The 11,925-nt window shown below is 39.7% G+C and overlaps 2 protein-coding genes across 2 annotated transcripts; one reads left to right on the top strand and one right to left on the bottom strand.

Moving 5' to 3' along the window:
• Window positions 1-210: 210 nt before the first annotated feature.
• Window positions 211-4,586, bottom strand: atpaf2 (ATP synthase mitochondrial F1 complex assembly factor 2). Its single transcript, XM_044338718.1, has 8 exons — window positions 4,196-4,586; window positions 4,049-4,093; window positions 3,639-3,787; window positions 2,873-2,970; window positions 2,354-2,434; window positions 2,110-2,222; window positions 1,725-1,840; window positions 211-1,161 (listed from the first exon to the last, which is right to left on the bottom strand). The coding sequence occupies exons 1-8, from the start codon at window positions 4,302-4,304 to the stop codon at window positions 1,024-1,026; spliced, it is 849 nt and encodes a 282-aa protein (XP_044194653.1). The 5' UTR covers window positions 4,305-4,586; the 3' UTR covers window positions 211-1,023.
• Window positions 4,587-4,689: 103 nt separating this feature from the next.
• Window positions 4,690-11,846, top strand: LOC122971952 (glucose-induced degradation protein 4 homolog). Its single transcript, XM_044338719.1, has 6 exons — window positions 4,690-5,147; window positions 5,534-5,593; window positions 6,726-6,833; window positions 6,938-7,039; window positions 7,138-7,268; window positions 10,286-11,846. The coding sequence occupies exons 1-6, from the start codon at window positions 4,956-4,958 to the stop codon at window positions 10,347-10,349; spliced, it is 657 nt and encodes a 218-aa protein (XP_044194654.1). The 5' UTR covers window positions 4,690-4,955; the 3' UTR covers window positions 10,350-11,846.
• Window positions 11,847-11,925: the final 79 nt, after the last annotated feature.

Below are 11,925 nucleotides of genomic sequence, written 5' to 3'. Positions count from 1 at the left end.
AGCAAGTCCCGCCCATAGAACAATGTGATTGGCCAAGGAATCCTGACCTTTAGCGTGATTGGACAGCTACAACACACTTCATGGGAGTTGGGCGATTGTAAATAAAAGGCTCCAAAGGTTGCATCAATAAAACTCAAATAAATATTTTATGACAGTGTCACTGAATACAATATATCCATACAGTAATGAATAATAACAAGACACCTGTAAGATGTTTTAAATGTTTGTGTTTTAATTCTCAATAAACTTTGCTGTAATATTTTGCTTTCAACTTCTGGAAAGGAAACAAACAGGAGTCAGATACTGCAATTCTGTACATTTCTTTGATCCATTTCAACCTTAAAAAGAAACCAAATTAAAATGAGCACTGGGAGGGTACTGATGAATAGGCTTTCTCTGTACAGCATTTAATCAATCACCTCATTACCATACAAAAATGCTAAAATACACAGACCATGAATGATGACAATCTTAATTACAGAATGCAGTATGTAATACAGTATATTGTTCCACCTAATGCAAATAATTTGTTTTTCATATGCAGTGTACCTTTTCCAAACACCACACATACAGCACAATTGGTATGGACAGTATGCTGTTAAGATTGCATATCCACTTTGCAATATTCAAATGTCGCAGACAGAGAAAGCAGGCATGGCATTAAAATTCCACCACCAAACAGAAAACAACATTAGTCACCATTCTCTTGAAACCATGCACAGTGTCCAAAATGTCACGGATGACTGAGAACCGACTGGAAACTCAGTGAGGGGTGTCGAACTTGGCAGCTGCCACATATAAACACTGCAAAAAAGACAGCCAATGTGTTTTACGGGAGTGAGATGACTCTATAACAGATCACAGACAGAGCAGCTGTCATTGCTAAATAGAACTAACAGGATGTGTTGTGTTTGTCTGCATGGATGTAGAAGCATGTTGAAACTGAGGTGCTTGGGGTGTTCTCAGTTTGGCGGCAGATTCGTTGTGTGCCTTCTAAGAGTTTTATGTTTGAGCTTATCCTTCTCAGTCCTGCATGAGTTTGCGTTTGACAGTTGAACTCTCAGATGAGAGTTGTATAAAAAGAGCCCCAGCAGCAGTTCGTGCCCTCAGCTCATACATGTCGTAGTCATGAGCCCACTCCACGTTTCCCCAGCGCTGAATCTGTGAAGGAGAAAAAGAAAACATATTAGAGGAATAAACAGAGAATACCATAACTATCCACAGAAAGAGCAGCAGATCTAACATGTTGTTCATAAGTGAGGGCACTACATGCAGCAGTAAAGGAATACATTACACACATTTTACTTATGTCATTACTGATGATAAAAAAGCAAGGTCAGGGCTCAGAAGAGCAGTCAGCCTCCACACTGCATTGTACATTGTGTGCTGCCAGGTTAGATTTCATGGGAAATACTATGAGAACAGAAGAGGGTGCTGTTCCTCCAGAGCGAATAAAGCAAACTTTTTTGAGTGTCTGGCAAATACAGATGGGGGACAGAGTAACAGTAAAAACACTTCCAATATGTTTTTTTTCTGCTCTTCATTAAAACTATTAAAACACTGACTGAAAGAATCCTTTTGCACGAGACGTACTGGGATTTATGGGAAATGTTAAAAAACAAAAACACAAGCAGTAACAACAACAGTGTCACAGTCACCAAGGTCTCAAAAATTGGACAATTATACAAAAAGTTGATGGCAAAACCATTCTGCCACTCTCTTACCTGGTATTCCTCCTCCAGTCTGGAGAGCAGCACAGCCTGCTCCACACTCAGATGTCTGTCAATCATCCCAAACGACAGCACGACAGACTTGAGCTGGGTGATCACATACTCCAGCCCTGCACAGGAGAAACCATGTTACAGCATATCTACTATTACAGCCAATTACTACACTATTTACGCAAGTTATAAGATTGAACATCACTGCTATTACTCTTACTACTCTCCTGTCTGTTTCCTTACCACACAACCTAAACAAAAACTCTTCTATGCATATAATCCTGTCATCAATATTTTGCCAAATTGATACATGTATACCATATCTAAAAATATGGCCTATTTTAATTGTTAAAAGTGCTCATTTGGGATAAGTTTACAAATGTTTTACCTGTCATGGACCAGAAGTTGTATGACTTCAGGTGTTGCCGGAACGTGTCTTTGGTTGCCTCTGGGATCTCAGGACCCAAAATACTGGACGAGGAGCCAATAGTAACATTATATCTGCAATTAAGTTGTGAGAAATAAAGAGAATTAGGAAAGAGCTTAGTACAGAAACGTGATTTACAAGTGCTGCATCACCATTTGGGGGGGCTTTAATGTCAGCCTATGACAACAACTAATGCAGCTGTTACCTGTTTTCAATCCAGCGCAGCACAGGGTCCCACTCATTCTTCTGTAGCTCAACCAAACCATAGGGCTCATCTACCCTGTAACTGCACCAAACATCAACACCATTAACATTTCTAGCAACAACTGCAAGTATGACTATATAACTAACAACATGTGAAAAACATGTGAAGTCATCATGTTTGTTCCAAGGTAGAAACCTGTTTTTTCGTGCAATAATAAAGTCAAGGAAAAAATTATGACCCATGTAATGAGTCCATTTCATCCTTTTGTGTTGGATATTGTGTTAATCTGAGTCTTTAGCTGTCATTGATGGCAATTATGTGTTAACAATGGTTATATTCACTTTTAATCCCTATTACAGGTGTTTTGTTGGAAATTAGCTCTAGCTATACAGGCATGTACAGAATATTCAATATATTATTGTTGTATAGCAGCAATGAAGCCCCGTTTTCAAAAGGATTGATATGGATTAAGGTCATTAATATAAAAAAATATTGAATAAAGACCAATAAGTAACATACCAGACAGTGTCAGTCTCCAGGAACTTCAGAGCAGCATTGATCATTTGGTCCTTGTCACGCTGAGTGGGGTTGTCCAGAGCTGTGTTGCACAGGGTGGTCTGCAGGAAGAGTGTACCAACATTACTCAAATCCTTCACTATTAGCATGAAGATAGAGGAAATTGTGACCAGAGCCTCAAGACAGAAGTTACTTAGCACAACAAATATTTCTTTTTATCTCAAACACATACAATAAATCAGAGTTTCATATCCTTCTTGGACCCCTAGCCCAGTTTTTAGGTCATACAATCCTCACAAGTCACAAGGCATACTATTATACATCTGTGAATATAAATATTTCATATACATATTAATATATTTTAAACATTACTCATGTAATATAAAACACATTGTACTGTTTCAGAAATCTCTCAGGACCTCATCTACATATCAAGAGACCCCAATTAGGGTCTGACTACAAAGTGACAGTGTTTCCCCAGAAAATTTGTTAACATACTGTGGTAAGATCGTGACATCCTCTTGTTATCAGTGTAGTTACTCAATGACTGTTTAAAGAATCACCTGTCATTAAATACAAGGCATTTACTATGTGTGGAGCACCACTGCTTGTTCTCCCTGAAGCTTAATAAATCTAATATTAAATTTCAAAATAATGTAATGATTTCTTCTAACATTAGTGGAGGCAATCTTTATTTCAGGTGAGGCAGGCATCTCAACTATAAAACTTTGAGGTAAACCTTAAAAGAGAAACTCCACTCAAACCGTACCAGGTGCATAGTGTAAAACTTGAGTGTGTCTCTTTGAGCATCCCACTCGGTTGCCACAGCGATGGCCAGGGCTTCATTTGGGACTGTGAAGAGCTTTCCTCCAGGAGTTTTCAGTTTCCTTCGGTCGAGGTTTATCTCATATAAACCACCTATATAAAAACATTAAAAAAAGGAAAAAATATTGAGTGGAAGAATAACACAAGTATGGAGAAGGAACGACCGATTAATCCATGATTGCTACATCAGAAACATGAAATGTGGTTTTATTACCAAGACAGATCACTAGTTACATTGTGAGGAGCACTTTTATCCTTTGTCATGACTACGGAAATACATCTGACACCACAAATTAATCCAGTATTCTCAATCACAGAACTGCTTTCAATCGACCTATTACTGGTGATACCTACCTTCACCTTGGGATATACTGACATCTTGATAAAATTTCTTTCTTTCTGGAAACAGCAGAAAACATCACATCGGTCAACACTTGGCACAGTTGGTCATACAAAATACTGCTGCAGAAGAAATGCTCAAACACAGGGGAGTTATCTTACCTACTGTTGCTGTGGAGTATTTCAAAGAAAACTGACTTCTTGGGCACACTTTGCAGAGTGAAAGGGCATTTCCAAACCGACTCTGAAGTCTAACAAGGTTCCTAAACATAGCGGCAGTGATGGAAAGGTGATGTTTTGAAGAAAAGCTAGCTGAGAGGAGTCGGCAGGCTAGGCTATATGTTTCTGACTGTATTTCCTTAGTTAATTAGATGCAGCATTTTCATACGAGTGGGTACTTTTCATATTAGCATCAACTTTCTTATACTGCACTGGTTAAAGTCGCTATATTTCTACTTACTGCCGCACATTTCCTCCTCAGCTTTCATACAACAGCTCCTACGTTTAAAAGCACGCGTGTGACCTTCTTTGCTTGACAGGTAGCGTCGTAAGTATTTAAATGTTGGGAATTGTAGTTTTATTAGTGCTTCCACACACCCTTACACAACAGGAAAAAAAACTACACCCAAAAATCCCATAAACCCTTCCGCCAATCGAACCAATGAGCGTTGAAGATCGTAGCCAGGTGAACTCGGCTGGCCAATGAGAGGGGAGGATGCTGCTGCCTGCAGCGCCGCGTCGAAGTCCACTCTACTTTTCTGGGAGCTCGGCGCCTGGTAAACTAAACTGTAGAGGAATCAGGAGGGATTTGGATGTAGGAGGACCGCTTTAGTTCTCCTCCGCCTCTTCGTAGACGCCGACAGAGTCCATCGCTCAGACGGCCATTGACCGCGGTCGGTGCCCAGCCAGCGAAGCGGGAGCCATGCCTGTCCCCGCTGGATACCTCAGCGACTCCCGCGGCGCGGCCTTCGCATCCTCGGCCTCGCTTATCCCGCCGCCGCCGATAAACACACAGCAGCCCGGTGTTGTCACGTCGCTGCTGTACAGCGGGTCCAAGTTCAGGGGCCACCAGAAGAGCAAAGGGAACTCTTATGACGTGGAGGTTGTTTTGCAGGTGGGGCTTTGAAACGGATATCTCACTGTCAGGGGCATTTGGTGATCTGTCAAACGGGCGTTGTGATGATTGACAGCTGCAAAATCAATGAGTCCTGGCCTTTCGTTGAGTAACTAGCTTGGCTAGCTGTTGATGTAGCAGAGGCTGGGACTGTAACGTTACACTAGCAACCTCTGTAAACCACAAGCATACGTTTTTATTGAGTGTTATTATCAAAATGAGCTCTTTTGACTTCTGTATTTGTATTTTACAAAGCTGCATGTTTATGGCTGTTTTGTTTGAGAGGATATTTGAAATTGATATTTTCCATCATAAAATCATATGACACAATGAAACTGCCAATACAGAACTTAATGTCAACCTTCTCTGTTGTTTTTCTTTTTAAGCATGTGACCATGGAAGATTCCTACTTGTGTGGCTACCTGAAAATAAAAGGACTGACAGAGGTGAGAAGAGCAATCCCCTGTATTAAAACACAAACATAAATGATGTAAGCTCTGTGTCTGGCCACTGCACATTGTATTTGTGTCCTGTTAGTCTTGTGCAGTCTAGCTTCAGCCTTTCCATTTCTGTTTAACTGTTAGTATTGTAGTGTATGCCATGGTTAACTCTACTTAACCTACCACACACACCAATATGCAACACAAAGCTCACAGAACATGGCAGAAAACCTTTTCTAAATCACATGCACTGGTATATTTAGCATGCATTTGACTGTGTGCCTCAATAACATGTCAACTTTTAAATGTGTGGTCAGTAAGACTTTATTTCCACACTGCCTAGAATGACCACAATATGGTATGGAGAGTCACATGCCACTGTCTAGATAAAATCCATCACATGGTACTACGGGGCAGATGTTAAACTGTAATTCAATTGGAATTCTCAAGTGAAGCTGAATCGATTAGTCGATGGAGAGAAAATGAATTGGCAACTGTCATGATTACCAAATAATTGTTTTAGTCATTCTTTTTTTAAAAATGAAAGAAAATGTAACAAAAATGTGCTGCTTCCATCTTCTCAAGTGTGAGTTTTGGACTGTTGGTTGGATGAAACAAGACATTTGAAGATGTCACGTTGGGCTGTGGGAAATTATAACAGGCAATTTTCACCACTGTCTGACACTTAAAGACAAAACAAAACAATTGGCACATTAATCTATAATGGAAATAATCTTTAGCTGCAGCCCTGCTCTCCTTGACATCAGTAATTCTGTGAAAAATATTGTGTTATTTAGGCTACATGTATTCTTACAGCAAAATAAAAGGGTAAATCCTAATTTACATTGTACTAATCCCACAATATAATCAGTGATGGACAAAAAAAAGCAAGGATCTAAGATCTACTGGTGTATTACCATACTTTCAGAACTTCAAAAGTCCCTTTCTGCCGTGTGCTGTTGTTTTACAGTGCAAACAGTCCACCTGTTCTGTACACACTGAACATTGAACTGACCGTCTTACCACCGGGGTGTGACATTCAAAGAGAGGACCAGACAAAACGGCGTGTATCATGTTTGCCGCACCAGGGCAAACAAAACCTCACCTCACTGTTTCTTTGTTGCAATTGCTCTCATAGGAATACCCAACTCTAACCACATTCTTCGCTGGAGAGATCATCAGCAGAAAGCGGCCATTTCTCACCCGGAAATGGGATGCAGACGAGGATGTGGATCGTAAACACTGGGTAAGGCGAACACTTGTTGCTTCAACCTGCACAAGTGCACCTGCACAGGCTCTACAGGTGACTGCTTTACTGTGAAATGATCCTAATTTTCTTTTTGTGTCAAGGGAAAGTTCCAGGCTTTCTACCAGTATGCAAAGACATTCAACTCGGATGATTTTGACTATGAGGATCTGAAGAACTCTGACTATATTTTCATGAGGTGGAAGGTAATGTGCTACCCAATTGCTTGAAATATTGGATGTATGTTATACTGTAGTTAGACCTGTCATCTCTGAACTGCAGCTCATCCCGTCTGTCCCCTCAGGAGCAGTTCCTGGTTCCTGATCACACAATCAAAGACATCAGCGGAGCTTCCTTTGCTGGATTCTACTACATCTGCTTCCAGAAATCCACAGCAACAATCGAGGGCTACTACTACCACAGGAGCTCTGAATGGTAACACACTGCAACACAAGTTAATGAGAGTGTGATTTTATTTTGTTTGTTTGTTTGCATGCTGAAATATGGCTGGATTAAATCCCAAACCAACTGGGAAAAAAGTCTAGGTGGGCAGTTAACAGACACGATTTCCAGCTTTCCGCAGCTTCTGTCAAGGTGTCTGTAATTTGGAATATACTCCTATGAAGCTAAAACTCAGATGATACAAAGATGAATGTGACTTTTCTGAAAAGCTTCAGGTTAGACTGGGTGTGACGTTTTATTTTATGTGGTTATACTGCCTGATTATTAGTAAACCACTTCCTGCTGTAGTGTATTCATTTTTATTTGACATTCTTTGGAATTTCTTTCAGTTTTATTTCCCTCTCCGACCACAGTATACTTTTACTTTATGCCATTTTTCAAAAAGTGGAAAATGATTAACAGCCAGCAAACTCTTATGCCATACGTTGGCAGCATTGAATGTCCAGTGTGCTTTTGGCACACAGTACAGAAATCTGTGCTTAAGTTCAAGACATTCAACATTTTGAAAACTTAAAATTAGGTGCGGAGACGTGAGCAGCTTATTGATCTTTGCTGCCATTTAGCATCTCTTCTGTCAACCTTGCAAACAACACAGGAAGACATAACTGAATATGAGCATCAGTCCAGGCTGTGGTTTGTTCCTCACACATAATTAACTGTTGCCTTTTTAGATGTCAACATCCATCTTTTTGTGCTTGTAAATCCTTTCATTTTGGGGTTGTTTTTAAAGATCCCCTCCCAGACATGTTTTAAGACATTTAAAAACACTCTGAATAATAATTAATGTTTTCTCCAATTAGGCTACCTCATTAAAAACACATTTACTCCTCTGCCATTTAAAAAATCCAGATTCTATGAATATGAAAATACTTTTTATTTCAAAAGTTTAAGTGCTGGACACCAGATCTCCTACCTGTCAAACTTCTTTAAAAGTACATTCTCAGTGTTTATACACTGGAGGCTTAAAGTTTCCGCATAACGTGTGTAAGTCGCACACTGGACCGCAATTGGCTTCCAAAGCACCTGTGATATCACAAATCACACTCGTATTGTAGATACATGTTTTAAACTCAGATTTAAGCTGAGCACAGAGAAATTTTCCCCCTTTAGCAGATTAATGTGAAAACAGCCTTCTAGACATCATATTTTAAAACTACAAATGAGTGCCTGGTAGGGCTGTGCGATATGACCAAAATCTTATATCCTGATAAGCATACATATTCGGATATGGCACATTTTCTGTTAATTCAGTGAATAAATAGTTTCTAGCTCGCCAAACCCCCCGTTGTCACTGGTCCATCCTTTGCGCTGATTAAATTACCCTTATTGGCTTTTTACTTGGCTGTTATTGCACTTACAGTAACGTAGTGAAGTTGTCTTCAACTCGAGTACCTCACCTTGTTCACTATCTCTCCTCTGCTCCGCTGTGTGCAGCACACACACGGAGGGATCAGCCCCAACCGCTACGAAACACAGAGAACAGAGGAGAGTAGCAACCAGAAATGACAGCAGTAGAGACTCTCACACTGAGATGAAATGAAATGAAATGAGTGCACATAAATTAGGTAAATAACATAAATAAACATAGTCTCTGCTGTGTTTTGCTGTCATTCATGCTCTGCTCTTTCTCAGTGTGGGCAGGGCTGAGAAATCTTCAACTAATCGATTAGTTGCGGGGGAAGAAGAAATAAAAATGTTTGGACGTTACGGGACAGAATGAACTCAGCCACTACACATTTCTCTGATCTCTATTCCTCTGTTTTTGTTAGGCTAACCAATTGTTGCTAACTTTGCAGTTAACCCCCTTTACTTTTGCAGCACTTGGGGAAATAACAGACATGACTTTTCTTGGTCTTGAGGAGCTGCAGCATTTATTAACTGACACAATGTGGTCTATACTGTACATTTATTGCCAGACTGACAAATCACTGCTAACCTTTTTCTCTGTTCCGCTTGCATTCACTATCACTTTTCTGCGGCTCGCTCTTTCCAACTCACTAACGTTACACACACATACTACGAACTGCCCTATTCCTTAACGGAGCTATGCTACCAGGAGTTTCCAAGGCAACGACACAGGTTGACTCACGTTTCGGAACAATGCTGCACAGTGGCTCCCAAATGCTATGGATTTTTGAATGAATGGATATTTGGCTTTATTTTTGGCATTAAAAGAATAATTTAAATTTAATTTAAAAAAAAATTTTTTTTGGCCTGGCGGGGGTTCTTGTTGTTATAATTATAGGAGAAACACTGATTCAGTAAAAGTTCAGTGTGTTCAATAAACACTCAGTAAATATTGAGTACAGTTAGACCCAGCAGTCTCCATTAGGTTGGGCGAGTTCAAAGTTGTGAAAACAACGGTGGTGTTTTGAATACACCCCCGTTTTCACAGGTAATTTGTTAGTCTGTCCCTCCTGCTGCAAGAAATAACGGATTAATCCTGGAAGGCTACTGATGTAGCACTTTTCTCCTTATGAAAGTAACAGCGATTATTCGACCGATGGGAATTTGGTCAGAAGAGAGCATATCCACCAACTAGTCAATCAGGAGACTACAGCCTTAAACAATAGAGCATAATATGAAACGATCAACGTTTTTTCTATCGTCACATGATATATATTGTCATATCGCACAGCCCTGGTGCCTTGGATTGTTCTCACCTGCTCGAGTGAACTAATGAATAAGTAGATGCATCAGATTTTCAATAAACTCCAAACATGCTTGATGGGAACTTTGCCAAATTTTTTTTTTTTTCTGGAAAAATAAATGGGAAATGGTGTTCATGAAACCAGCGTGCTGCTGTAGTAAAGGTGCTTCTGCTGCTTATAAGCCTTGAGGAATAAGCAAACATGCCTCTACATCATGTACATGCTAGTATTGAGTTTATGGCAGGGTTGCCTTGTTCATCCTTCTTTTTTTTTTTTAATTCTAACATAATCAGTGTACTTCTAACGCATATTCTATTGTCCCATGTTGTTGCACCACAGGTACCAGTCTCTAAACCTCACCCACGTTCCCGAGCACAGCGCAGCCATCTATGAGTTCCGGTGACCCCGGCCGGCATTGTGGATGTTATTATTTGAGATGGACAAAGACTTGGGGCAAAGCAAAGGACTGCAGATGCTACTGAGGTGGAAAGGGAGAACGACTTAGGAATGAGAATTTGAGCTTTGGAGAAGAGCAAACTCTTACATGTTCTCAATATGTGGACGGACAGCTGATTGATGAGTGAACAGGACGGGACAAATGAATGTATGTACGGATGAGGGGAAAGAAAGTGCAGTTCTGCTCCCTGGCTGGAGCTTGTAAAGTTAGAACCAGGAGCAGAGAGACTGGGTGTGGTTCCTATAGTGTACCCCTTTCTTCATTTGTTTTAATGTCTGGTTTAAAAAAAACAAACAACAAAAAAAAAAAAAAAACGCTTGGCACAGTATCTCGAGACACTTTATAAGCTAAGTTGGGAATTCCCCTTCTTGTTTTGCAACCAGAAACATTTCCAGCTTTCATCCAGCCAATGCGGAATGAGCAGCATTTGACTACCGTTGGACAAGGATTCCTGTGAGGAGTCTGCTCCTGTAAACACTATCTCTAAAGATAACCAAGTCTTTGTGGATTAAAAGCAAGAGAGAAGCTTGGGTTCATGATTAGGGCTCTTCAGGTTTTAGGATTGGAGCTTTAATCAGCCCATAAGCTAGAAAGACAGTATTTTTTTAAAGCTAAGCTGGTTCCTTGTTTGCCTGCCAAGAGGATATTTTGTTATTTCACTCTAAACGATGGACAGAGTGGCACTTTTTAAGGCTGCAATGTGAGTGACACACAAAACAAGCTTTTCCTCCGTGTTCATAGAACTGCTTGGGAGATTATTATCACATGTGATTGCTGTGGATCTTGTTCTATTAAGTTACATTTGCACAAAGAAGGACTATATTACTAATGCTTGCAGTCAGGATTTTACACTCACATGCCCCCAGGACACGAGCTTCAAGGTGGCAGGTCAAGCTGTATCTTTAAAAAAAAAAAAAAAAAAAAAAAAAAAAAAAGCTTTTTAACTAGTTTGAAGGGGTTTGACTGTGTGGCGGGTTTAGAGCCAAAACAATCACTTAAAAAGTATTCAAAAAGAGAGAAAGTATTTTTTACCCAGATCTGCACTCTGAAATAAACAAAGAGCTTTTTACTCCTTATGTGTCATTTTAAATTAAGACCCCCTACATCTATGTCTCCTTGACTATGCAACACTTTCAACATAGCACTCTCCAAACATAAACCTTCAGTTTTCAGAGACAAAATTTTATTCTATCCTTATAGTATATGAAAAAAAAGAGTCTATCTTCATTAAAGGAAATATTTTTGTTAAATTGCCTATGAAAAAACACTCTCCTCCCTAATCATGTTCCCCTTCCCATGTGATGGTGCCATCTTTTTAAATCTTATCAGAGTTGTATTATAACAGATCAGAAGTGTGTTTGAGAATAAGCCTGGATTTGATTGATGGTGTGACTGTAAAGAATGGAAAATGGATTTGAAAAAAAAAATCATATCAAAACATCATTTGCAGAGTCTTGCTTGTCTGATTAATAATGTTTTCACATGTTTATATCACACATTACATTAATTATTACATAATCTG

This window comes from Thunnus albacares, chromosome 20 (genome assembly GCF_914725855.1).
Source record: "Thunnus albacares chromosome 20, fThuAlb1.1, whole genome shotgun sequence".
Lineage (NCBI taxonomy): Eukaryota > Metazoa > Chordata > Actinopteri > Scombriformes > Scombridae > Thunnus > Thunnus albacares.
This window is presented reverse-complemented; position numbering and strand designations above follow the sequence as displayed.

Coding starts and splice junctions, on each gene's coding strand:
- atpaf2 (XM_044338718.1), bottom strand. CDS start 4,304: ATGTTTAGGAACCTTGTTAGACTTCAGAGTCGGTTTGGAAATGCCCTT. Junction 3,788..4,048: donor CAGTATATCCCAAGGTGAAG/GTAGGTATCACC, acceptor GTTTTTATATAG/GTGGTTTATATGAGATAAAC. Junction 2,223..2,353: donor CTGCGCTGGATTGAAAACAG/GTAACAGCTGCA, acceptor ACTTAATTGCAG/ATATAATGTTACTATTGGCT.
- LOC122971952 (XM_044338719.1), top strand. CDS start 4,956: ATGCCTGTCCCCGCTGGATACCTCAGCGACTCCCGCGGCGCGGCCTTC. Junction 7,040..7,137: donor ATATTTTCATGAGGTGGAAG/GTAATGTGCTAC, acceptor CTGTCCCCTCAG/GAGCAGTTCCTGGTTCCTGA. Junction 7,269..10,285: donor TACCACAGGAGCTCTGAATG/GTAACACACTGC, acceptor GTTGCACCACAG/GTACCAGTCTCTAAACCTCA.